Source organism: Manis pentadactyla, chromosome 8 (assembly GCF_030020395.1).
Source record: "Manis pentadactyla isolate mManPen7 chromosome 8, mManPen7.hap1, whole genome shotgun sequence".
NCBI classification, from domain to species: Eukaryota; Metazoa; Chordata; class Mammalia; order Pholidota; family Manidae; genus Manis; species Manis pentadactyla.
The window spans coordinates 55,085,445-55,112,207 of NC_080026.1; the positions used below are offsets into that span (position 1 = coordinate 55,085,445).

At 36.9% G+C, this 26,763-nt stretch overlaps 1 protein-coding gene across 1 annotated transcript in view; it reads left to right on the plus strand.

Annotated features, from left to right (window-relative positions):
• RYR2 (ryanodine receptor 2) overlaps positions 1–26,763 on the plus strand; it is a 961,351-nt gene that overhangs the window by 470,774 nt on the left and 463,814 nt on the right. Inside the window, exons 11-12 of the mRNA XM_057505755.1 lie at positions 2,519–2,593; positions 7,526–7,682. Coding sequence (XP_057361738.1) covers positions 2,519–2,593; positions 7,526–7,682 — 232 coding nt within the window. The remainder of the gene's footprint in view (positions 1–2,518; positions 2,594–7,525; positions 7,683–26,763) is intronic.

The window sequence follows — 26,763 nt, forward strand, 5'->3', positions numbered from 1 at the left end:
TTTATGCATCTTGTTTGGATTTTGATTTTGAAAAAGCAACAGGAAATTAAAAGATGTTTTTGAGGAAATTAGGAAAATTTGGGCACTGAGTAGCTATTTCATAAAAAATTATGTATAGTTGGTCCTTGAAAAATGCAGGGGTTAGGGGTGCTTACCCCTGTGGGATAATGGAAGTTCCTATGGCCAGGATCCTCACCTGACCCTAAAGTACTTGATGTAACTGGCCCACTGCTAGGCTACTGCTTCCACACCCATAGGCAATAAGCTATTATTGACTGAGTCACTATATAAAAAGCTCCATCCAGTGCTCTGGGAGGAGGCAGAGATGGAGGAGGACTATGGACATGCAGATTGCTAGATGCATATGTGATTCTAGTGCTCAAACTACCACCTGGAGAATAAAGCTGGGTATAAACTCTTTTGCCCCGAGAATCCATTGTCGTTTTTTCATCTTACTGAATCTGTAGTGAACATGTCTGGGTCTGAAACCTTCAGACAAGACACCCCACACACAGTCGAAAATCTGAGTATAATTTTTGACTCTCCAAAGACTCCACTGCTAACAGCCTACTGTTGACCAGTAACCTTAATGGTAATGTAAACATTAACACATATTTCATGTGTTAGATGTATTATATATTGTATTCTTATACTGAAGTAAGCTAGAAAAAAGAATATTACTAAGAAACTCATAAGGAAGAGAAATGGGTATTTATCAATACTGTAAGTTTATGTCCCCTGTTTAAAAGATGAATCACTTGCCAGTACCTATATCAATATTGTCTCCTATTATATATAATATATAACATATATTATATATTATAGATATTCTACATATTATCAACAGTGAAAAGATAATGTGGAAAGGAAATCAGTATTATTTACAGGTATATAACAATTCATTCCTTAATAATGAAGAAACAGCAATATGACTGTGTTATAGTAGTCTAGTGTGATCTATATGATTGTTTCATGCTGGCCTACACACTAATGAATGATTATAAAATTTTTATGACATACAGTATTACAGTCATAGTCATAATGCAGTATTGGGCATTCCTAATTTTTTCTTAAATTTTTTGACATCTCTAGGCTACATGCCTATCTACAAATTTTTTCAAATTGTTGCAAATCACTGAAAAGTTTTACAACATATTTATTGAAAAAAATTTGTATAAGTGGACCTGTGTAGTTCAAACCCATGTGTTTTTTTTTTTACCCATGTTGTTTTAAGGATCAAATATATAAATATGTGTATGTACAAATATACAAATATATATACACGTATATATATTTAATTTGAATGTGGAGGAGTAACTAGATGTAATAGGTAAAACAGATTGGGCCTATGTTGATCATTGTTGAAGCTGCGTGCTTTTTGGGGCTTTATTACAATATTATCTCAATTTTTGTGTATATTTGAAAAGTTCCACAATAAAAATAGAATGAGAAGGAATATTTAAGTAGGGAAGAGGAAAAGCAGGTGAGAATGGTGTTAGAAAAAGGGCTAAGACAGTAGGGTTTCCAGAGTGTTAATAAAGAAAAATCCTTTGCATTGGGAACATGAAGGTCATTTGAGGGCCTTTGCAAAGTCTGTTGCAGTGAAGTGGGTCTGGAAGAAAGAGTGGAGTACACTGAAAAGTGAGAGGAGGTGCTGATGAGGCAGATAAGATGGGGGAGCAGGAGAGGAAAATATGGTCAGACATGTTACTATGGTTAGACAGGACAGGGTTATATGTGTTTGAATGATGAAAGGGATCCAAAACAGAGGGAGATACTTGGAAAAGAAACACAGTGTATGCATAAGCTTTGCATTCCTTAAAACAATCTCAAGAGATTGGCACAGAGATCAATTTAGATGATGTATATAAATTATTGAGCATCATATCTGGCATATTAATAAATTATTTTCATAAGAGCTTTGGAATTTGGGTATGTGTGATGTACAGTCAAGGAAATTTATCTTCTTGTGTGTGTAAGTTTTTGGTTGATGTATTTTTGATGATATTTATCCTCTATTTTTGATCATTTTTCATATTATTAATTAAAACATTAAAATTAACATGTTCATACATTTCTTTAAAATGCTTTAAATATCTAGAACAATTTAGAACTGCAAATAAATACTTGTGGTGAAATAATGATATACTTATTATTTAATATATTAATATAATATATTCAACTACACTCAAACTCATAGTTGAGCACTAAGTTAAATGAGTAAGGTGAATGTATTCACTGGGAGAGACAGAGAGCTGGGTTGGGGAGAAGGAGAGGGAATGAATGGAATGAGGAGGAGAAAATGATGGTAGAATATGTTTAAATCAAGTGTTTATTCAGGGCAGACATGTTGATTACAGTTAATGTTACTTTATTTCCAGCTGTATTGTCTTCTGTCAAAAAGTATGACTTCTGTTTTTTTTCCAAAGGTTTTCTGTTTGTATTACTCTTTTAGTTGGCTTGGAAAACAGAGTCCGAGAATTAAACATGTTAAAATAGGGCTTTTTTTTTTTAACAGAACTGTTCATTATGAAGGTGGTGCTGTATCTGTTCATGCACGTTCCCTATGGAGACTAGAGACACTAAGAGTTGCGTAAGTAGACTTCTCCACACATAGCCTGCTGCGCCACGTGCACAAAATACTTGCAGTGCTCTTGACTTGCGCTTTTTTTGGTAAAATGGTCATGTAAACAACTAAAACAAACAAGTAAATGGAACGCTGACAAAGTAGTGGAGAGTTTCTCCTCTTCTTCAGCTTGCTTTATTTTTCATTAGCCAAAATTCACCAGGTGTAAACAGTAATTTCATACAGTCTGATTTTGCCTTTAGCCTCTTTTATTTTTGTAACATCATCTCATCACAGTCTGTACATCTCCTGGCAGAAAGTGCTCCTAGAACAGAGTGAAGCAAGGTTTGCAAACAAGTCGGAATTGTGTGTAAGCTTGTCACACATTTCAGGTCTGGCAGACTCTGGATTTAATGTTCTAAAGGCACGTGTAGAACAGAGGAAACTTGAACATGAATGAGAGACAAGAGTCATTACTGGGGGTCACTAGCTTTACTTGCAAATAGCTTGATAGCCGAGTAAGAAATCTGGATTGCAATACAAAGTGTCTGTATTTTTATTATGGAAATATATTTTGTGGTGACTCCAAAAAGATGTCTAGAGATTGACTTTTTGATCTTTTAAATAAATGAAATACTGATAATGAATGTGTTGTTTTGAACTATTTGTAATATAATTAAAATATCAGTCAGATTTCTTTTGATGATTGGAAGATTCAGTTCTTTGCGTAAAAAGCATAAGTTTTCAATATATTTTTTCCCTATTACATTACATGTTAAACTATCGGTTTCAAGTTATAGACTCCATGCATGGGTGTGGGAAATTACCTTGGTACAGTATAGCTGTATTTTAGACTTAATATTTTGAGGTCAGTGCTTATGTAATAATGATTAAAATAGTTTAGTCTTCAGTTGTTTTTGCTTACATATACCACACACACTATTGAGAAACTTTGCATAGTAATCTCTCCTCTAGCCACAGTTTTGCTTTCTGAAGTTTCAGTAACCCATGGTCAATTGTGATCTGGAAGCAGATGATTTTCCTTCTGACATGTTGCCAGATGGTCAGTAGTCACCTAACACTGCATCATGATGCCTGGGTCACCCACCTCACTTCATCTCATCATGTAGGCACTTCATCTCTCATCATCACAAGGAGAGTGAGTCCAGTACATGAAGATACTTTGAGAGAGAGAAACCACATTCACAAACTTTTGTTATAGTATATTGTTGTAGTGGTTCTATATTACTAGTTATTATTGTTAACCTCTTACTGTGTCTAATATGTAAACTTTATTATAGGTATTATATATAGGAAAAATGTGTATACAGGGTTTGTGCTATCCATGGTTTTTGGCATTTATTGGCTGTCTTGGAATGGATTCCCTCTGGATAAGGGGAAACAACTATATCCTTAAACATAGAAATTTTAAAATTATCAGTTTAAATAGACACATAGGATATAACTTACAGTGTATTCTAAGTAGCAACATTTTAAAATAAAATGGCTATACCACTCTTAAAAGTATCCGTTTGACACTTAAGTACTGCTGTGATTTAATACCCACCTTTGTTTATTTAGAAAGACTTAAACATGGTCTTCTTTAACAATAAAATTTACATATTATTCCTTTATCATTGAAGTCATATTTCTAGTATTTTCTCATGACAAAATTTTATCCCAATCATATTTTTATGATTGAAAGTTTTCCTGCTCACTCTATCATGCTCCTATGTAACAAAAACTCCTATGCAAATTAAATTTATTTTTTATATTTCCTGTTATAGTATGTCTGTAACTTTAAAAGGTTTTCTATATTAACCCTATTAATTAATTAATAATACTAAATTTTTTCTATACAAAGACATAGTTGATCAAATCCACCTAAATATTAAGGCTTTTGATTAACATTGATCTTAAAAGTGAAATTTTGTTGGAAATACATCTCTTAATGAGATGGATAAAGAAGAGACAGACTCATGAAGTAAAAGAAAACTGGTAGCTTTCATATTCTCCATAAATTATTCAGAGAGTTTAGGGAAAAGAGTTTTAAATATATACATGTTCTTCCTCCACCTTATATATATTATAAAATGGACAGTTGAATATCCAATACAGTTTAGACAGTTTTGTTACCTTTGTAAAATGGATTCCAGATATATTTTCAAATTTTTAGATGTACCTACCCTTCACGATTGCGTGCTTAAAGAAAAACTTTTTTTGAGCAAAGGAGGCCCCAGATTTGTCTCTATTTATAGATTTAAAAAAAAAAGCAAAGACGAGGGCCCCTGGAAACCTGATAGGGCTTCATTTTTATTGTCAGCAATATTATTGATGACCTGTAACTACATCAGTCTGGATTGCACATCCTTCTGTGATCTTGATTCTGTTTCTGCCTGGTGTTTGAAGTTTGAAGTTTGAAACAGCAAGTTTGGAATTTGTTTTAACGTTGGACTTGGATAGCTGATCTATAGAAAGGACCTGGTCCCGTGGTCAGCCAGAGGTGACAGCGGGTAATTACCATGGCTACCTGTTTGTAGCTCTGCTGATTGCCTTTCAAATGACAGCAAGGGGAAATTGACAGCAGAAGGTGGAACAGATACTTTTTTTAAAAGGTCAAAGGGAAATGTTTTTATCCTGATCTTTGATTTATATCATTTCATCTTCCTGTCTATAGTGGGAAAACAAAATGTTCATATATAATGAATATGATTATTTTAGGATTTTTTTTTCAGATTCTGTTGAATCTTTGAGCTATGTTGGCTTCATTCTAAATGTACAAATTAGATTGCATTTACCTTACATGTCTTATATATGCAATGGCTACATAACTTCATTTTTCTAAATGCTTAGGAAATGATAGTCAAAGATCCTATTTAATGTTCATAACAGAACTTTTTTCAAAGGTCAGTGTTTATGACATAACATTTGGGATACTCTAATGAGTTTCCTCCAATGAGGTCCCAAACTGTGTTTTTGTTATAATTTATGTGGCCCAGTAATTATATTTTGTATTGCATGCTTATACAAATAAAAGTCATGTTGTCAAACTTTTTTTGGTATTATGAACATTTTGATAAACTAAATTTAAATTTTGGGAGTTAAATGTATTAGGAAACACATTCCTGTCCTTTTGCCCCAATGCAAAGTTGTAAGAACATTTTAAGGAAGATATATATATATATATATATATTATATGTTAGTTTCTGTACTAGGAATGATCATTGTTTTTAAAAGCATGTATTATATATATTTCAAATTCCCTTCCTTATATGTTACAAATAAACAAAATCAAAGATTGACATATCATGAAGAGTGGCCAAATTCTCCCCATTTCCTTGATATAATTTCAGGTAAATATAGATCATACATAGGGAACAGTTTTCTGATGTGTTATTATAGGAAATAGCTTTACAGAGCTACATTACTATTACTTGGGACATGTTTATTAATTTTGTTTGGGAGTTGTCCAGATTTATTGCCTTTATAAAGCAATCCATGTAAAAATGAACTTGTGACAGTATCATTCTGCAGTTAATTTTCCATGCTAAATCTCAAGTTAAAAATACAGGTTAGAAAAACAGCATCAAATTAACTTATAGTTTACTAAGATTGGTGAATTTGAAAAAAGTATTCTCAATTTGTAGAAAGTAAAGGTTTTTAATGAGTCTATATTAAAACAAGTTTATTAAATAATAAAATCATATTGAAATCCTCCATATCTTTTACTGTTTGTCTATTTGATTGATTATACACTGATCAAAGCTTCCACTATAATTGTCTTTCTGAAAAATTATCCTCCAGTTTCTTTGGTTTCATTTTCTGTTATCATTGTGATGTGAAGCTTCATGACATACGTTCTTTTTTAGAGTATATCTTTTCTTTTTATACAGTACCTTACAGTATCCCCATTTTGCTTTATGCCTTGAATTACAGTTTGTCTAATACCAACTTTCCCATCACTATTTTCTTTTGGTTTTATATGCATGGCAAACTCCTTCCATTCATTTATTTTTAGCTTTCTAAAAATACATTTGATTTTCAGCATATTTCTTACCAGTGATAAGAAACTGTCTTGGCTTTGTGTATTACCATGTTAACTAATATTCACGCAGATGAGAACCTTGTTTTCACTCTGACTGGTGAGTTTGAGGTTCTGATAGATGTGACTTTCAGTAAACACACTACCCTGCAAAGCAAGCCTGGTCTGCATCTTGATTTTACTTTTCTGCACTTTCTGCAAGTCATTCTTTTTAAAAGCAGACATTAACAATCATGACTTTGTTTTTTATCTTTTTTCTGCAACGTATGCTTACATTCTCTGCTTTTTGCATTTTACTTCCCCTTTTTTCTTCTTGACCTTTCTAGAATTCTCATTTTCTTGGCTTGTCTTTTTTATTCATCACTTCTTCATGATATTATTAACATCTAAAGCATGGGGATAGATTTCTTTTTTCAGGTAAATATGTACTTCCATTTATATATATATGAGTTCCAATTAATCATAATTAGGCATTGAGTAAATTGCCACTATTGTTCAAGTCTTTGCATTGAAGGGCAATGTGTAACTAGTAAATTTTAAAGTATTATTTAAACTTACCATTTCTATGTCTGTGACTAGTGATGAGAGGTTAGCTTGGAGCACAAGTTCTTAGTCGTCTTTGCATGAAGTAATGCATAATGTGGATGGTATTACATTTATTCTCAGAAGAACTTCAGTAAGATTTCACTTCTTACTGTTGGCTATGTAACATTGAATGTTACCTACTCATTCTGAATCACCATTCTATTATTTGTGAAAGCAAGTTAATACTACCCACACGGTAAGTAAGGTGTTTGAGAACAGTAAGTAGGACTATATGCAAAGCACCCTTGTTCATTGTCTGACACATACACTTCAGTTCTGTTTCTCCTGTGATTTTGGATGTTCTTGGATCAAGTCTGAACTGTGTTTGCTAGGTGGAGTGGGAGCCACATAAGATGGGGCCAGCCTTTTCGACTACGCCATGTCACAACAGGAAAATACTTGAGTCTCATGGAAGACAAAAACCTTCTACTCATGGACAAAGAAAAAGCTGATGTGAAATCAACAGCATTTACCTTCCGATCTTCCAAGGTAAGACAAAATATAATTTTTGATTTCCTGTAAGTGTATCCCCACCACATTTCCTCTGATGTTAGAAATGCAAAAAGAAATGATGTGAACATGTTTTACATGTGTTTCTAAATTCCCAGTTTCTTTACCATCCATTCCTCTCTGGTAAAACCCATTTCCTAAAAACCTGAAACCTGCCCAGGTGTTTCACCTGGTGTATTGTTCTTTGTTTGTTCACATGTGATACATCCATCCAGCAATTTCCTGTTTTCTTGGCTTTGGTAATGCAGTTGGCACATTATGTAACAGTATGATGGTAAAATATAAAATAACCTTTTTCTCAAAGACACATTTATTCATCCACTCCTATGCAGATGTTTCTTCTTACACCTACTGAATCATTTATAAGAATAGAACCTCTAAGAGAACCCTTAAGCTCTTAAATGAGAATCCCTCTGAAGTCAATGATGTGTGGAATAGAAAAAAAAAAAAGTCATCCAAGTCAAGTTGGGATGCTGATGTACAGCACGGCAAGGCCCATGGGGGGCCTGATTCATGGTTCCCACTTGCCAGCCCCCTAGGCAACTGATGCCCAATCATGCCCCAGCACGATGACTGATGTCCTGAACAGGGGAGTGTCTCAGGAATAGTTGAAAATCACAAGTTCGATTGACAAATAACAAGCATTCATTGAATTCCTTCTTATTGTATATATCTGTCCTTGGTTTAATAAAGATCATGAAACTTGAGCGTAATGATAGAAATGGGATTGAATTGCTGGTTAGCTTTTGTCTCAGAGATGCAAAACCTGTCCCTGTTATAGAAAAAGATAAGTTTGGGTTAGACTAGGAGGAACTCTGCAAAGACAGCAGCTTGAGGACGTCCCTAATGCCCTTCTCTCACTGCTCCTGCTTTGGAGGACACAGAATTGTGGGGATGCTTCTGGTGCTGTGAGTTCCCTGGAGATCGCCAGGAATGAGCCAACGTAGGTTCCTATTCTCTATGGCGAAGAAAGAGACAGATCTGGTGAACTGCAATGATAATCTCTATTGTCTGCATCTCTCTATTTGTGGTGTGGACCCACAGAGGGGCTCTGAACAGGCTGCTTTGGGGGACCTCAGGTAGGCAGCCACTGCTTGTCTCTGTTGTCAGAAGGCACAACTTATCTCATTGTGAATAAGCTTGTTGGTGCCAGTGGGCTGCTTTCTTAAGCCCATCTATGCAGCAGGGCAGGTATTTGCCAGTTTATCTACTGATAGCACCTCAGTCCAAAAACAGCCCCCCCGCAAAAAAAAAATTCCACCTACTGAAGGGGAATCAGTTATGTGATGGTACAAGCCCTTTTCAAGTAAAATGGGTGATACCTATTAGTATGACATACAGTTTAATGGCAGAAAATTTGAAGAAAAAAAGGTAAAAGAAATTCATGGTGTCCTAGTAAATATAATTAACCAAAATAAAATCCCAAAAAGTAGAAAAAAATCTGAACAGGCATACCACAATGAAAGATACTGGAAGAGGTTTTCAAGATACAGCATTTAAAAAGGCAAAATATGCCTAATAAAAACTGGAGAGTAATAGGACAAGTAAAAGGTTCAGTAGGTGCCCCGATTGCCCCCAAAACTATTAGAAGTCAGTGTCTCCTTAAAACAGAAATATCAATGGAAGCATAAGATATTTAACAGTAAAAAGGCAACACCAAAATACACTAAAATTTACTAAAATAAGGTGGTGGACGAGAGGGAAATTGGTGAGAAAAAGAGGAAAACACTACTTTTGTCATTGTACATAATCCAGTCTAGTCAAAAGAGGACAAGGGAAAGGGAATCAGAGACACACACACAGTTAGGGAAACCCATAGTCGGCATGGACAGTATGCTGTGCAGCAAATGACTGGAAAAAAGATAAATATTCAGGAAACCTAAATGATGACAGGGTGGAGACCCAATGTATTTGCATTATCAATACATTTAAATGGGCTCAAATCACAATTGAAAGTAAAAATTTCCTATGAGATTATGAAATATAAATTTTGCTGACATTGAGACACACCTAAAATAATTTTTTTTGGAAAGGTTGTAAATGAAATGAGGGCACCTGGAAGGCCAGGAAATACAAACCAAAAGGAAAAAGAGAGCCTGATTTCAGTATCACATGAGGAGGAATTAAATTATTTCATGAGACAAAAAAGGGTGGTATTAAAAAGTGCGGTTCGCTGAAGACCTCAGCTTACCAAGTCTGTGTGCCAAATAAAATGACATAATATTAATATCCGTTGAAGAAAACTGCTAGGAGATACAAGAATAAATAAACAGAAAACCTAGTAGTAGGGACATCAAGTCACCATTTTTCTGTTCATGATAGCTAGATGGACTGAAAATAGCAGATAGAGATAACATGTATTAAGGTGTAAATATGTATATTCCACACCATGGGGGGCCTTTGACGTGGTGTTGGGCCTGAAGGTCAGTCCCAGGGGCCCTGCCCCCGAGTGGACATTCATTGACTCAGGAATTTGGGGGCTCGCTCCCCCGGGGCTGGGAGCTGGGAACGTGCAGACAGATCAAGCCCTTCTGAAGCTTGTTGAGAGCGTTGATTGGGAAGCTGGGACCTTCTTTTCTCCCCACTCCTTGGCTTTTTAAAGACAGTTAACTGCTACTGTTCTCTAAACCCTTGAAAGTTTGCCGGCAGGGCGGAGCATTCTCCCTAACTAATCTCACTGCGTGTCAGGGCCCCCATTTTGCAGATGGGAAAGGCCAGTAAGGGTGAGTCACTTCCAGGTCACTGGGCTAGAAGTGTGAGGATCCAGTGGATGCCAGGTTCCCTCTGCCCCAAACAGGGAGGGTTTCAATGACCAGGCCTTGGCTCTTGGGTTGGCTAGTTCACTCCTTCCATCCCAGGCTGTGAGGGCTGCCGGGAACCTGGAGGTGTGTCCTTGACCTTGCAGGGCCTCACTCTGGTAAAATCCCCCTCCGCAGCCCCCACCCCAAAGGCTCCCAAGCAGCCACTTGACAACTGCTGTCTAACTGTGGTCCTCTGTGACTGCTATAGAAATCTGAATTCTGACATATTCTTTCTCCTTTCATTCTTTCTGTAACATCCTAATTCTTTAGGAGTTAAGCAGGTGTCTCTGAGAAAACAGGGGCTAGGCTATTCTAATGAGAATGCAAATGAAAAAAAGTTTATTAACGTAGGTCAAAACTTTCTTGCATGCAGATAGCCATTGATTGAACAATCTTTTTTTAAATGAGGACAGTTATCTTACTGAAATAAAATAAAATCTGTACAAGTTGACTTCACCATTCTTTGTCATGGAAAAAAACTGGAAAAGACTCAAATGTTCAACAAATAGAGTTGAGAGCTAAGTGGTATTAGTTATCAGAATATATTCATCTGGAAAGATACCCATCATAATATATTGTTGAATGAAAAACAAATTGTAATATAATTTAAATATATTATTATTACTATTTACTTAAAAAAAGACATCCTTATGTATGTCTTTGGATATAAATATATCATGTGGAAGGATCTTGCAGTAATCTCTTAACTGAATACTTTAGAAAGTTCAACTGTAAGGTTGAGAATATGAGTGCAGGAGATAAATATTTTGTTTGATTTTTAAAAATTAATTCTCTGGGTTGTTTTGCCATTATAAAAGCTGTATTTCTTTTCAGTGAAACAACCATTTCACTGATATTCTCGCAATAAGTTTTGTGTACATTTAAATTTTTTTCTTTAGGATGGATTCCTGGAAATGGGAATACTGACTCGAAAGCTACAGATCATTTTCAAAAGCTCTTGATAAACGTTCTTGCTCAAAGCAGTAGATTTTGAAACATTTTTCTCCAAATATCTCTGTTAATATTCTGTTGGTGGTAGAGTACAGTTTGCATCTGAAGAATTCTTACTGGCCAGATCCTTCTGCTCAGGATTCTGATTCTGTATTGTGGCAATTGTGCAATGTCATAACTTACACTGAAAGTAGAGACTGAGGATCCTCACATTACTTTTTAATGAACTACTCATTTTTTTTCTTAAGCTTGTCTCCTGCCTGTGATTCATGTTGATGGGACCACTCTAATATGCAAGCTGTTAATAACTCACTATCACCACTCTGCTTATTTAATTCACAATGATAATTGTATATGATAACATGGTTGAGGATAATGAAGGTAGAGGTGAAACTAGGAAAACAGCTTATTTTTAAAATCACAGAATTTTCATTTTAAAATCACTGGCAGATGAGGAAAGTTTTCTCCAGGAGGTAGAAGGAGTAATTCTTTTATTATTTCTTTCTAAAATTACTTTTTTATTATATGTGTGTGTTGTCATTATAGAAACTTTTAATACGAATACAAAAATGTGGTAAGGGGAAAATGTGGTAAGCCATGTACAATCCATCTGTGTGTATGGGTGGGTATTTCATTTTTTAGCAAATGTAACATTTTGAAATTAAGTAGGGCTAGGTATTTAAATTAAAACTCATTACTGATGAAAACTGTTTTCTGCAATTATGTAATAAAAAAACATTGTACTTAGAACCAACTAAAATAGAAAGAGTCCTCAGTTGTAGATCAAATATTTTAAAAATAAAATATTGTTTCTACATTGTCAACATTTTAGAGAAAATGGTGTAGCTAAACCAAAAGTACGAGTTGTAGTTTCTCTCATACTTTTGTTCTTTTTACATTTGGTCAACTCCCCTGGCCTTTGAAATAAATATTGGGTTCATTTAAATGTGAATTTGATTCATTTTTTTCCCTTACAGTCACTGACAGGTTGAAAATGCCTGCCATATCTGCCTGTATTCTTGTTATGCTATTTCCCATGAAAATAATGAGTAATTAAATTTCTAGAAGGCAGACTTTTTTATGTAACATATTTCTTCGATTCTTAATGTACATTAAATATGCAATTAATAAATGCCTATTGATTGACTTAATTACTGTGTTGCAAATCAGCTTTTTACTATTGATGAATAATTAAACTTTTTGAGGTCAGTTGAAAATACCAATTTTTATCTTGAATTTAGGGGAATGGTTTTGGAAATTCTGAAGTGAAAGTCATCTCGTGAATACTGCATTTAGATTAGCATTGCCTCACCTATAACTCTGTGAGACTTCTTTGAAAGTCAAATACATTCTTGAAAATTTGCAGATCACGAAGATCATTCTTTCTTAAAATTTTAAGTGAAAAGATCTTTAAAAACCGATTCTACTAGGTAACATAAGGAGTGATTTCCTTGGTGGTCACTGGGATATCTTTGACACTAATGTGAATACTCAGTAGCCAGTCTCAGATTCAGGATTTGACAGAAGAAATCAACAACTGTTGACAATTATGTATATTCAGGATAAACATAGTAAAGTAGAAAATAGTTCATAATATAACTAATCTTGGTCCTCTAGCTTTATTGAGATATAATTGATAGATAACATTGTGTAAGTTTATGGGGTATAATACAATGATTTGATACACTTATATGTTGCAAGATGATTATTGGTCTTTTAAAGGAAATATTTTACATAATGAAGAATTCAGATTCGTGTAGAGTTTTCTTAGACCAAGTATTATCCACTTTCTCTACTGCTAGAAATTTTAACCATCACTTTAAAGTGTGTTAAAATGTCAGTTTTAATCATAAGGTAGGTCTTGCCAATCACATATGTACTATACTTACCCAAGTTATAATTTTTTGTCCTTAGCTTAAAATGCTACTAAAATATTCATCCTTGGGTGATTTCTTCCATCTTTCCTCTCCTACACACCAGGAATAAATATATTTTGCTATTGAAATGATGGAATACCAACTTTGAATAAGATGGCTGGTGAGATTACAAGGAGCAAATGACAAAAATAGAAAGAATAAAGTATGTGGATATAGTTTATAGTATCTTATTTTAGATTTTGTTCTTGGTTCAAAAAATGTTTAAGAGGTTTTAAAACATACGCTCTCATGTAATGAAAGTCAGAATAATGGCTAACAATTTATTATGTGCCAAATAACATGCCTAGTACCTTACATGCCTTATCTCATTTAATTCTAGATCCCTATGAAGCTTAGATACTATTTTTAATCTTCGTTATGAAAATGAGAAAACTAAACCTTAGCTAAGTTACATGGCAGATTCAGAGTTTGAACCCAAGTAGTAAAACTAAAGCCATCATTAATAAGAAAATTGAAGATTTAATAAAAATACTGCATCTAGAAAAGATATGTTGCTCACCTGTGATCATCTAACAATTATAGTTGTTTAATGATGGATTAATTTCTAAAAAATAGACACATTTGTCATATTTCTTATCAAAATAGTTCTGCAAAGCTATGAATGGAGACGGATTTTTACATTTAATCAGAATTAAATTCAAAATAAATTTTTGCAGTCACCCATTCTCAAGGGGTATTGATAGCATGATAGAAAATAATGCCACTGTGGCTTTACAGAAGACATAGAAATTTAGTTAAAGTTTTTATGCTGATTCATTTTAATGTCAGTAAATATGAGAGTGAGTGCTCTTAAGCCTTCTGTGGTTAAGGTAACGTGTATTAGTGTTCAGCAAGAGAAGCAGAGCCAGTACGGGGTATGTATGCATCAAGGGGTTCATTACATGGATTTGCTCTATGCGATTGTGAGGGCTGGCTACGGAAGCCTGGAGTTCGTAGTGCAAGTGGTCTGGAAAGGAAGATCATGAGCAGGGTGGAATCCCATGTTGTAGTCCCTGTTGTAGTCCCTGAGCACAGGGAAAACCTAAACCAAAGGGCTCCTGATTAAGTTTCCCTCACCTGGGCTAATCCCCTTTTGTTTGCTTAAGGTTAATTGAATAGGGGCCTTAATTACATTTAGGAGATCTTTTCACCTTTGCCTTACAATGTAACCTAATCAAGGGAGTGACATTCCATTATTTTGACTGGCCCAATGTGTACTCAGGAGGAGATTATATAAAATATTACAAGGCTTTTCCTAAGATTCTGTGACCTCATTTTCCTGCTGCTATAGAAGCCCTTCAAAGACCCTCACAGCACAAGAAAATGTTTGAAGCACTTCTCTTCATAAACCCACCCACCAGAGTGTCCCCTCATGAGATTTCTGAACACCAGGGATAAAGAGAGCTATGTAGTTTTGTAGCTCTCCTCTGGATGGCCTAAGCTTAGCTTGCCCTGTCAGTCCCAGTAGTTTCTCTGATCTGCAGCATTTTTAGACTCGTATTTCACAGCAACCACTATTCTATGTTGGAAGGTAGTATGTCTTGCCAATGGGTTTCAGCCCCGGGCAAGTTCGCTATGGATTCAATGTGACTGAAGAAAATGACAGTAAAACGTTCTTGGGGTGAAAGTGTTATACCGAACTTTATTTCCAGGTGGCAGGTCAGTCACTAGAATCCCATTCACTCAGAGCGAGTCTGTATGCAGCAAGCCAGTCTCTGCCTCTGGGTCCCTCTGTCTGCATAGCTGTCCTCTGGACTTCTCTGCACAGTTGTCCCTCACAGCCATCCCCTGGCCTCTGTACTCGGTGCTGCCACCATTCCAGCCTCTGATCTCCTGCAGCCTTGCCGCTGTGCCACTGTGTTGTGCCCAGAGCACTGGGCAGAGCTCTTTATATAGAGTCAACAGCCATGTATTGCCTACAGGTGTGCAGTGAGCTAGTCAACCAGGGCCAGGTGAGAATCCTGGCCACAAGAACTCTCATTTTATCCACAAGTACCATAGGGAAACAAGTTTAAAAAAATTCTTTTGACTGTTTAACTTTCCAAACCATAACCATTATTTCTCTTAAGGAGAACTGGCTGTTACAAAACACACACACACTTCCTTGTTCTAAGGATAAAGCCTTTTTTCTTTATTTCTGCTAATTGTGAGAGCTATATTTGCATCAATTTCTATTGCCTGTTGCTGTTTTTTAGTACAGGCCACATTTTGTTTTTATAACTGAAGATCACATTTTCTTATTCACTTCTTATTTTTGACAGCACATTGGATCTTACAAATAATATGTGGTAGAGATTCTGAATGGTAGTTAAGTGTTTTTCAGAAGAGTGATGATTCTGGTTTGGGCAGGCAGTTAAACTTTCTGGGCTGTAGCTCTAGTTTCTTAGATTTCTCTTTTGCAGTGGGTGGTACTGGTAGGTCTGCTCAGTTATTTCAGCTTCCAGTTGCTGCCGTTATACTGGCCTCCCCTAAGCATGCATAGTATAGTGGTCAGCATAAATTTGGGTGAATTTTATGAACATATTTTGTGGATACTTCTGTGGTTCAGCTTTTAGCTCATCTAATTTTCTGGTTGCCTGTGTGTGCTAAAATGTGTTCTGAAACATATCCAGTCAGGAAGGCAGCAGCTTGCTTCTACAGGAACTGCAGGAAGAGTGGTCAAGCTGTGCCCTGAGGCAACAAGCAGCTTTCTTTTGTTGTTTTTTTTGGCATGGATATTAATTAATTAATTAATTAATTAATTTTTTATCATTTTTATTTTGGAGTCATTAATCTATAATTACAGAAAGAACATTATGTTTACTACATTCCCCCCTTACCAAGTCCCCCACACATACCCCTTCACAGTCACTGTCCATCCATCTGTGTAGTAAGATGCTGTAAAATCACTACCAGTCTTCTCTGTGTTGCGCAGCCCTCCCATGACCCCCACGCATTATACATGCTAATCGTAATGCCCTCTTCCTTTTTTCCCCTCCTTATCCCTCCCTTCCCACCCATCATCCCCAGTCCCTTTCCCTATGGTAACTATTAGTCCATTCTTGGGTTCTGTGATTTTGCTGCTGTTTTGTTCCTTCAGTTTTCCTTTATTCTTATACTCCACGTATGAGTGAAATCACTTGGTACTTGTCCTTCTCCGCCTAGCTTATTTCACTGAGCATAATACCCTCTAGCTCCATCCATGTTGTTGCGAATGGTAGAATCTGTTTTTTCTTATGGCTGTGTAATATTCCACTGTGTATATGTACCACATCTTCTTTACCCATTCATCTACTGATGGACATTTAGGTTACTTCCATATCTTGGCTATTGTAAATAGTACAGCGATAAACATAGGGGTGCATCTGTCTTTTTCAAACTGGAATGCTGCATTCTTAGGGTAAATTCCTAGAAGTGGAATTCCTGGGTCAAATGGTATTTCTATTTTGAGCATTCTGAGGAACCTCCGTACTGCTTTTCACAATGGTTGAACTAGTTTACATTCCCACCAGCAGTGTAGGAGGGTTCCCCTTTCTCCACAACCTCGCCAACATTTGTTGTTGTTTGTCTTTTCGATGATGGCGATCCTTACTGGTATGAGGTGCTTTCTCATTGTGGTTTTAATTTGCATTTCTCTGATGATTAGCAATGTGGAGCATCTTTTCATGTGCCTGTTGATCATCTGGATTTCATCTTTAGAGAACTGTCTATTCAGCTCCTCTGCCCATTTTTTAATTGGATTATTTGCTTTTTGTTTATTGAGGCAAGCGAGCTCTTTATATATTTTGGATGTCAATCCTTTATCGGATCTGTCATTCGTGAATATGTTCTCCCATACTGTAGGATACCTTTTTGTTCTATTGATGGTGTCCTTTGCTGTACAGAAGCTTTTTAGCTTGATATAGTCCCACTTGTTCATTTTTGCCTTTGCTTCCCTTGCCTGGGGAGATATGTTCATGAAGAAGTCACTCATGTTTATGTCCATGAGATTTTTGCCTATGCTTTTTTCTAAGAGTTTTATGGTTTCATGACTTACGTTCAAGTCTTTGATCCATTTCGAATTTACTTTTGTGTATGGGGTTAGACAGTGATCCAGTTTCATTCTCTTACATGTAGCTGTCCAGTTTTGCCAGAACCATCTGTTGAAGGGACTGTCATTTCTCCATTGTATGTCCATGGCTCCTTTATCAAATATTAATTGACCATATATGTTTGGGTTAATGTCTGGAGTCTCTATTCTGTTCCACTGGTCTGTGGCTCTGTTCTTGTGCCAGTACCAAATTGTCTTGATTACAGTGGCTTTGTAGTAGAGCTTGAAGATGGGGGGCGAGATCCCCCCATACTTTATTCTTCCTTCTCAGGATTGCGTTGGCTGTTCGGGGTCTTTGATGGTTCCATGTGAATTTTTGAACTATTTGTTCCAGTTCATTGAAGAATGCTGTTGGTAATTTGATAGGGATTGCATTGAATCTGTATATTGCTTTGGGCAGGATGGCCATTTTGATGATATTAATTCTTCCTAGCCAGGAGCATGGGATGAGTTTCCATTTGTTAGTGACCTCTTTAATTTCTCATAAGAGTGTCTTGTAGTTTTCAGGGTATAGGTCTTTCACTTCCTTGGTTAGGTTTATTCTTAGGTATTTTCTTTTTGATGCTATTGTGAATGGAATTGTTTTCCTGATGTCTCTTTCTATTAGTTCATTGTTAGTGTATATAGGAAAGCTACAGATTTCTGTGTGTTAATTTTGTATCCTGCAACTTTGCTAAATTCTGATATTAGTTCTAGCAGTTTTGGAGTGGAGTCTTTAGGGTTTTTTATGTACAATATCATGTCATCTGCAAATAGTGACAGTTTGACTTCTTTACCAAGCTGGATTCCTTGTATTTCTTTGTTTTGTCTAATTGCCCTGGCTAGGACCTCCAGTACCATGTTGAATAACAGTGGGGAGAGTGGGCATCCCTTTCTTGTTCCCGATCTCAGAGGAAAAGCTTTCAGCCTCTCGTTGTTGTGTATGATGTTAGCTGTGGGTTGATCATATATGGCCTTTATTATGTTGAGGTACTTGCCCTCTATGCTCATTTAGTTGAGAGTTTTCATCATGAATGGATGTTGAATTTTGTCAAATGATTTTTCAGCACCTATGGAGATGATCATGTGGTTTTTGTCCTTGTTTTTGGTAATGTGGTGGATGATGATGATGGATTTTCGAATGTTGTACCATCCTTGCATCCCTGGGATGAATCCCACTTGGTCATGGTGTATGATCCTCTTGATGTATTTTTGAATTCAGTTTGATAATATTTTGTTGAGTATTTTTGCATGTATGTTCATCAGGGATATTGGTCTGTAGTTTTCTTTTTTGGTGGGGGTCTTTGCCTAGTTTTAGTATTAGGGTGATGTTAGCTTCATAGAATGAGTTTGGGAGTATCCCCTCCTCTTCTATTTTTTGGAAAACTTTTAGGAGAATGGGTGTTATGTCTTCTCTGTATGTCTGATAAAATTCTGAGGTAAATCCATCTGGCCCGGGGTTTTTATCCTTGGGTAGTTTTTTGATTACCACTTCAATTTCTTTGCTGGTAATTGGTCTGTTTAGATTTTCTGTTTCTTTCTGGGTCAGTCTTGGAAGGTTGTATTTTTCTAAGTAGTTGCCATTTCTTCTAGGTTTTCCAGCTTCTTAGCATATAGGTTTTCATAGTAGTCTCTAATAATTCTTTGTATTTTTGCGGGATCTGTTGTGATTTTTCCTTTCTCATTTCTGATTCTGTTGATGTGTGTTGACTCTCTTTTTCACTTAATAAGTCTGGTTAGAGGCTTATCCATTTTGTTTATTTTCTTGAAGAACCAGCTCTTGGTTTCATTGATTTTTTTCTATTGTTTTATTCTTCTCAATTTTATTTATATCTTCTCTGATCTTTATTATGTCCCTCTGTCTGCTGACCTTAGGCCTCCTTTTTTCTTCTTTTTCCAATTTCTATAATTGTGACATTAGACTATTCATTTGGGGTTGATCTTCCTTCTTTAAATATGCCTGGATTGCTATATGCTTTCCTCTTAAGACTGCTTTAGCTGCATCCCACAGTAGTTGGGGCTTTGTGTTGTTGTCATTTGTTTGCCTGTTTTGCTGGATCTCCATTTTAATTTGTTCATTGATCCATTGATTATTTAGGAGCATGTTGTTAAGCCTCCATGTGTTTGTGAGCCTTTTTGCTTTCTTTGCACAATTTATTTCTAGTTTTATACCTTTGTGGTCTGAAAAGTTGGTTGGTAGGATTTCAGTCTTTTGGAATTTACTGAGGTTCTTTTTGTGGCCTTGTATGTGGTCTATTCTGGAGAATGTTCCATGTGCACTTGAGAAGAATGTGTATGCTGTTGCTTTTGGATGTAGAGTTCTATAGATGTCTATTAGGTCCATCTGTTCTAGCGTGTTGTTCAGTGCCTCTGTGTACTTACTTATTTTCTGTCTGGTGGATCTGTCCTTTGTGGTGAGTGGTGTGTTAAAGTCTCCCAAAATGAATGCATTGCATTCTATTTCCTCCTTTAGTTCTGTTAGTATTTGTTTCACATATATTGGTGCTCCTGTATTGGGTGCATATATGTTTATAATGGTTATATCCTCTTGTTGGACTGAGCCCTTTATCATTATGTAATGTCCTTCTTTATCTCTTGTTACTTTCTTTATTTTGAAGTCTATTTTGTCTGATACTAGTATTGCAACACCTGCTTTTTTCTCTCTGTTATTTGCAAGAAATATCTTTTTCCAACCCTTGACTTTTAATCTGTGCATGTCTTTGGGTTTGAGGTGAGTCTCTTGTAAGCAGTATATAGATGGGTCTTGCTTTTTTATCCATTCTGTTACTCTGGGTCTTTTGATCGGTGCATTCAGTCCATTTACATTTAGGATTATTATTGAAAGATATGTACTTATTGCCACTGTAGGCTTTTGATTTGTGGTTACCAAATGTTCAAGGTTAGCTTGTTTACTACCTTACTGTCTGACGTCACTCACTTATTGAGCTGTTATAAACACAGTCTGATGATTCTTTATTTCTCTGCCTTCTTATTCCTCCTCCTCCATTCTTCATATGTTGGGTGTTTTGTTCTGTGCTCTTTTTAGGGGTGCTCCCATCTAGAGCAGTCCCTCTAAGATACCTTGTAGAGGTGGTTTGTGGGAGGCAAATTCCCTCAACTTTTGCTTTTCTGCTAATTGTTTAATCCCTCCTTCATATTTAAATGTTAATCGTGCTGAATACAGTGTCCTTGGTTCAAGACCCTTCTGTTTCATTGCATTAAATATATCATGCCATTCTCTTCTGGCCTGTAGGGTTTCTATTGAGAAGTCTGATGATAGCCTGATAGGTTTTCCTTTGTAGGTGACCTTTCTTCTCTCTCTGGCTGCCTTTAATACTCTGTCTCTGTCCTTGATGTTTGCATTTTAGTTATTATGTGTCTTGGTGTTGACCTCTTTGGATCCCATCTCTCGGGAGTTCTGTGTGCCTCCGTAGTCTGAGCAACTATTTCCTCCCCCAGTTTGGGGAAGTTCTCAGCAATAATTTCTTCAAAGACACTTTCTCTCCCTTTTTCTCTCTCTTCTTCCTCTGGTATCCCTATAATGCAGATATTGTTTCTTTTGGATTGGTCACACAGTTCTCTTAATATTGTTCCATTCCTGGAGATCCTTTATCTCTCTCTGCCTCAGCTTCTATGTGTTCCTGTTCTCTGATTTCTATTCCATCAATGGCCTCTTGCATGTTATCCACTCTGCTTATAAATCCTCCCAGAGTTTGTTTCACTTCTGTAATCTCCCTCTGTACATCTGTGATCTCCCTCTGGATGTCTGTAATCTCTCTCAAGACTTCATCCCTTAGCTCTTGCATATTTTTCTGCAGCTCTGTCAGCATGTTTATGATTTTTGTTTTTAATTCTTTTTCAGGGAGACTTGTTAGGTCTCCCTCTGCAGATCCTTTTTCAGGTGTAACTATCTTGGTCTGGACTAGATTTTTTTGCCTTTTCATGGTGAGTTCAGTGGCTGTAGGCAGGTTGTGGATGTGTCAGGTGGGAGAAGAAAGTCCTTTCCTGCTTGCTGGATGCCTTGCCCTTTTCCTCTGCCTGTGATGGCTACCTGCATTCCTGGAACAGCCACCAGGTTAGTCTCCTAAGATGCTGTGGGCTGGTTGTCTCTCAGAGCAGCGTGGAGCCCTGTGGGGAGTGGCAGGCATGCCAGGTGCGCTCCTCTGTGCTAGCGGCAATCCTGCCAGGCAGCTGTGTGGCAACAACAGCCTTTAGGTCTGGCCCAGGCAGCTGTGCATTGGGCTGGGATTCCGGTTGGCTCCTGGGAGCGTGCCTGCCCCCTCTGGATTCGCTGCTGGTGCGCGCGGGGCTTTTCCACGCAGGCTTCTTTCGGGCTCTGGCTTCACTGCCGCTGGTGCACGCGAGCCGCGCCCAGGCTGTTCGGTTGCGCCACTGGAGTCTAGCCCTGTGGCGCACGGATCTGTTCTCGGTTCCTTCTAGTGCTTCCGACTCCGGTGCACGCTCCCACTCTTCTGCTACTGGGCCCGTGTGTCGGGGTCCGCCCCAGTTGGAGGAATGACAGGCAGGCTGCCTTGTCCTGTGAGGGGCTTCAGAGCTGCACTGCCTCCATTTAGGGTGCCTAAGTTTCCCTGGTATACCCAGCTGCCGGGACAGCTTCGTCCAGCTATGGGGTCCCTGTCTCTTTAAGACTTGCAGAAAGCACTTGCTTTTCTTTCGCCTCAGGGGTGCCAGTTGCGGGGACCTGCCCACAGGTTTTGCTTTTCCGTTTCTCTAATATCCAGCACCCCGTGCACCTTGTGTCTGCATTCCGGGTGTGGATTTCTGGAGCTGGTTGTTCAGAAGTCCTGGGCTTTCTCTCCCTCCCCCTTCTGACTCCTTTCTTCCTGCTGGGATTTGGGGTGGGGAAGCGTTCGGGCCCCGCCTGGCCATGGTTTGTATCTTACCCCCTTCATGTGATGCTGAGTTCTCACAGATGTAAATGTATCCTGGCTGTTGTACTGCATCCACTGGTGTCTCTTTTAGGAATAGTTTTATTTATTGTATTTTCATAAATATATATGTTTTGGGGAGGAGATTTCCTCTGAAATACTCACGCCGCCATCTTCCCATGATTGCAACAAGCAGCTTTTGCAAATCCCCCTGAGTACATGCTGTTTGTCTTCAGAAAAGAAGTCTACTCTCCAATTTTTCCCTGCTTTTGGGCCTTCTTAAGTGCCGTCAAAAATATGCTGAAAAATCCTTTTTTCCCCTAAATTACATAATTGTTAACTATGGGAGAGTTAGTCCAACTAACTACTCTATCATTTCCCAAAGCCAAAAGAACTCAGAAGAAGCATAAAATATAAAAGGTTACACTGGACATAAGGACCACTGATCTAGATACAGTGTAGCTAAAACAGAGTTTGGATAAAATTCCTACTTGCCTAATCTGGGCACTTTATTCCAAATAATACAGGCTAATTTCCTGTGAGAGGCTTTTATTAGCTGTCACATTCTTGACTCACTTTGATGTTTGTGGTTTGTTCAAAGCATCTAGATTATTTTCCCATGAATTTCTACTAAAGCTGAGTTACAGAAAATGACGGGGGAAAGAAAAACATAAGGCGTTCTTTCATACAGCATCTGATCACACTTCCTTTATTTTTTTTGGTAATGTCACTTTCGCAGTTCTTACCTGATTCGAGGATCAGAGATAATTACTTAAATACAGTCATCATGAATTTTCTCAGTTAAAACTTTTAATCCTGAGAGCATGACATGAACAACTTCAATATACAACAAACAAACGTAACTTCACAATTCATAATTGTGACTTCTCAGGTACCGTCTACAAGCCTATGAATAGAATGCCAACTAGTAATGCCCTCGGATAAAAGTAAAACAAGAAGTTAGAATATTAGAAGCTTATTGTTTTATTTTGAGGTAACTTGTATTGTTGTGTTTTTGCTTAGAATTTAATTTTCTCATTGATAGGGCTGGTATATGTAGATTAGTAGTTTATCTTGTTTGCTTGAATGAAACTAGAATGGTTTATTATCTGTTTTATTGCAGATTCTTAGACTAATGTTTTAGGTTATTTACATAATAGTTAAATCAACTTACACTTGTATTCATTTTCTTATATGACCTTGATTTTTTGTATTAAGAATGCCAACTCATTTTAATTTAAATTTGCAATTATTTAGTATTAACCTTCATTTTAGAGTTATTAATTATTAGTACAGGTTGCAAATGATAGTCAAAATCGGTCAAAATTTTATTTTCCTTGAATTTTTCCTTTTTGTATAATGGACATAAAATTTCATCCAACCTAACTTTCGAAAACATTTAAGTTACTCTTACTGATTTCAAACAATAACCAATGATGTAGAAGAAACCTGTAAATTTAACAGGGAAGGTTAGGCCAAGGAAACTAGGAAATGACAAAAAGCAGTTCTACAACCAAAAGAACATTAGATGTGTTGCTGTTACTTTGAGGACTATACAGAACTTTAAGACACAGTAAGTTCCTAAAGATAAGAAGTAAGCATGGGAGGGAAAATTGAAAGGGTGCATGTTCAAAGAAGCAGCATCAAAATAAGTAGGGATTTACAACATCCTAATGGAGGTATGGAAAGACATCCAAGAACTCAGGAATGAATTCAGGTCAGAGATCCAATCGTTAAAGAACACAATGGAGGGTATTAGAAGCAGGTTGTATATGGTGGAGGAGACAATAAATGAAATAGAAACTAGAGAAGAGGAATACAAGGAAGCTGAGGCACAGACAGAAAAAAAGATCTCTAAAAATGAAAGAATATTGAGAGAACTGTGTGACCAATCCAAGCAGAACAATATTCGCATTACAGGGATACCAGATGAAGAAGAGAGAGAAAAAGGGATAAAAAGTGTCTTTGAGGCAGTAATTGCTGAAAACTTCCCCAGTCTGGGGAAGGAGATAGTCTCTCAGGCCATGGAGATCCACAGATCCCCCAACACAAGGGACCCAAGGAAGACAACACCAAGACACATAGTAATTAAAATGGGAAAGATCAAGGATAAGGACAGACTGTTAAAAGCAGCCAGAGGCAGAAATAAGATAACATACAAAGGAAAGCCCATCAGACTAACAACAGACTTCTCAGCAGAAACCTTACAGGCCAGAAGGGAGTGGCATGATGTATTTAATGCCATGAAGCAGAAGGGCCTGGAACCAAGATTATTTTATCCAGCAAGATTATCATTATCATTTAAATTTGAAGGAGGGATTAAACAATTTCCAGATAAGCAAAAGCTGAGAGAGTTTACCTCCCACAAACCATCTCTGCAGTCTATTTTGGAGGGACTGCTATAGATGGAAGTGTTCCTAGGGTTGAATAGCTGCCACCAGAGGTAGTAAAATCATGGTAGGGAGGGTGGAGCAGCTGATTGCAAGGCAAATGCAAAATTAAATTGACTATCCTCAAAGCCAATCAAGGGATAGAGAAAAAGTATAGAATCTGATACCTAATATATAAAGAATGAAGGAGGAAGAAAAAGGAGGAGAAATAGAAAAGAAACTTTGGATTGTGTTTGTAACAGCATACTAAGTGAGTTAAGTTAGACTCTTAGATAGTAAGGAAAGTAACTTGGAACCTTTGGTAACCACGACTCTAAAGCCTGAAATGGCAATAAGTACATACCTATCCATAATCACCCTAAATGTAAATGGACTGAATGCAACAATCAAAAGACATAGTGTCACTGAATGCATAATAAAACAAGACCCATGTATATGCTACTTACAAGAGAATCACCTCAAACCCAAAGACATGCACGGACTAAAAGTCAAGGGATGGAAAAAGATACTTCATGCAAACAATAGGGAGAAAAAAGCAGGTGTTGCAGTACTAGTATCAGACAAAATAGACTTCAAAACAAAGAAAGTAACAAGAGATAAAGAAGCACATTACATAATGATAAAGGGCTCAGTCCAACAAGAGGATACAACCATTATAAATATATATGTACCCAACACAGGAGCACCAGCATATGTGAAACAAATACTAACAGAACTAAAGGAGGAAATAGAATGCAATGCATTCATTTTAGGAGACTTCGACACAGCATTCTCTGCAAAGGGTAGATCCACCAGACAGAAAATAAGTAAGGACACAGAGGCACTGAACAACACATTAGAACAGATGGACCTAATAGACATCTATAGAACTCTACACCCAAAAGCAACAAGATACACATTCTTCTCAAGTGCACATGTAACATTCTCCAGAATAGACCACATACTAGGCCACAAAAAGAGCCTCAGTAAATTCCAAAAGATTGAAATCCTACCAACCAACTTTTCAGACCACGTAGGTATAAAACTAGAAATAAATTGTACCAAGAAAGCAAAAAGGCTCACTAACACATGGAGGCTTAACAACATACTTCTAAATAGTCAATGGATCAATGACCAAATAAAAATGGAGATCCAGCAATATATGGAAATAAATGACAAAAACAACACAAAGCCCCAACTTCTGTGGGATGCAGCAAAAGCCGTCTTAATAGGAAAGTATATAGCAATCCAAGCATATTTAAAGAAGGAAGAACAAACCCAAATGAATAGTCTAATGTCACAATTATGAAAATTAGAAAAAGAAGAACAAATGAGGACTAAAGTCAGCAGAAGGAGGGACATAATAAAGATCAGAGAAGAAATAAACAAAATTGAGAAGAATAAAACAATAGAAAAAAATCAATGAAACCAAGAGCTAGTTCTTTGAGAAAATTAACTAAATAGATAAGCTTCTAGCCAGACTTATTAAGAGAAAAAGAGAATCAACACACATCAACAGAATCAGAAATGAGAAAGGAAACATCACAACGGACCCAAAAGAAATACAAAGAATTATTAGAGACTACTATGAAAACCTATATGCTAAGAAGGTGGAAAACCTAGAAGAAATGGACAACTTCCTACAAAATACAACCTTCCAAGACTCACCAAGAAAGAAACACAAAATCTCAACAAACCAATTACCAGCAAAGAAATTGAAGCGGTAATCAAAAAACTACCCAAGAAAAAAACCCTTGGGTCAGATGGATTTACCTCGGAATTTTATCAGACATACAGAGAAGATCTAATACCCATTCTCCTTAAAGTTTTCCAAAAAATAGAAGAGGAGGGAATACTCCCAAACTCATTTTATGAAGCCAACATCACCCTAATACCAAAACCAGGCAACGACCCCACCAAAAAAGGAAACTACAGACCAATATCTGTGATGAACATAGATGCAAAAATACTCAACAAAATATTAGGAAACCGAATTCAAAAATACATCAAAAGGATCATACACCATGACCAAGTGGGATTCATCCCAGGGATGCAAGGATGGTACAACATTCGAAAATCCATCAAC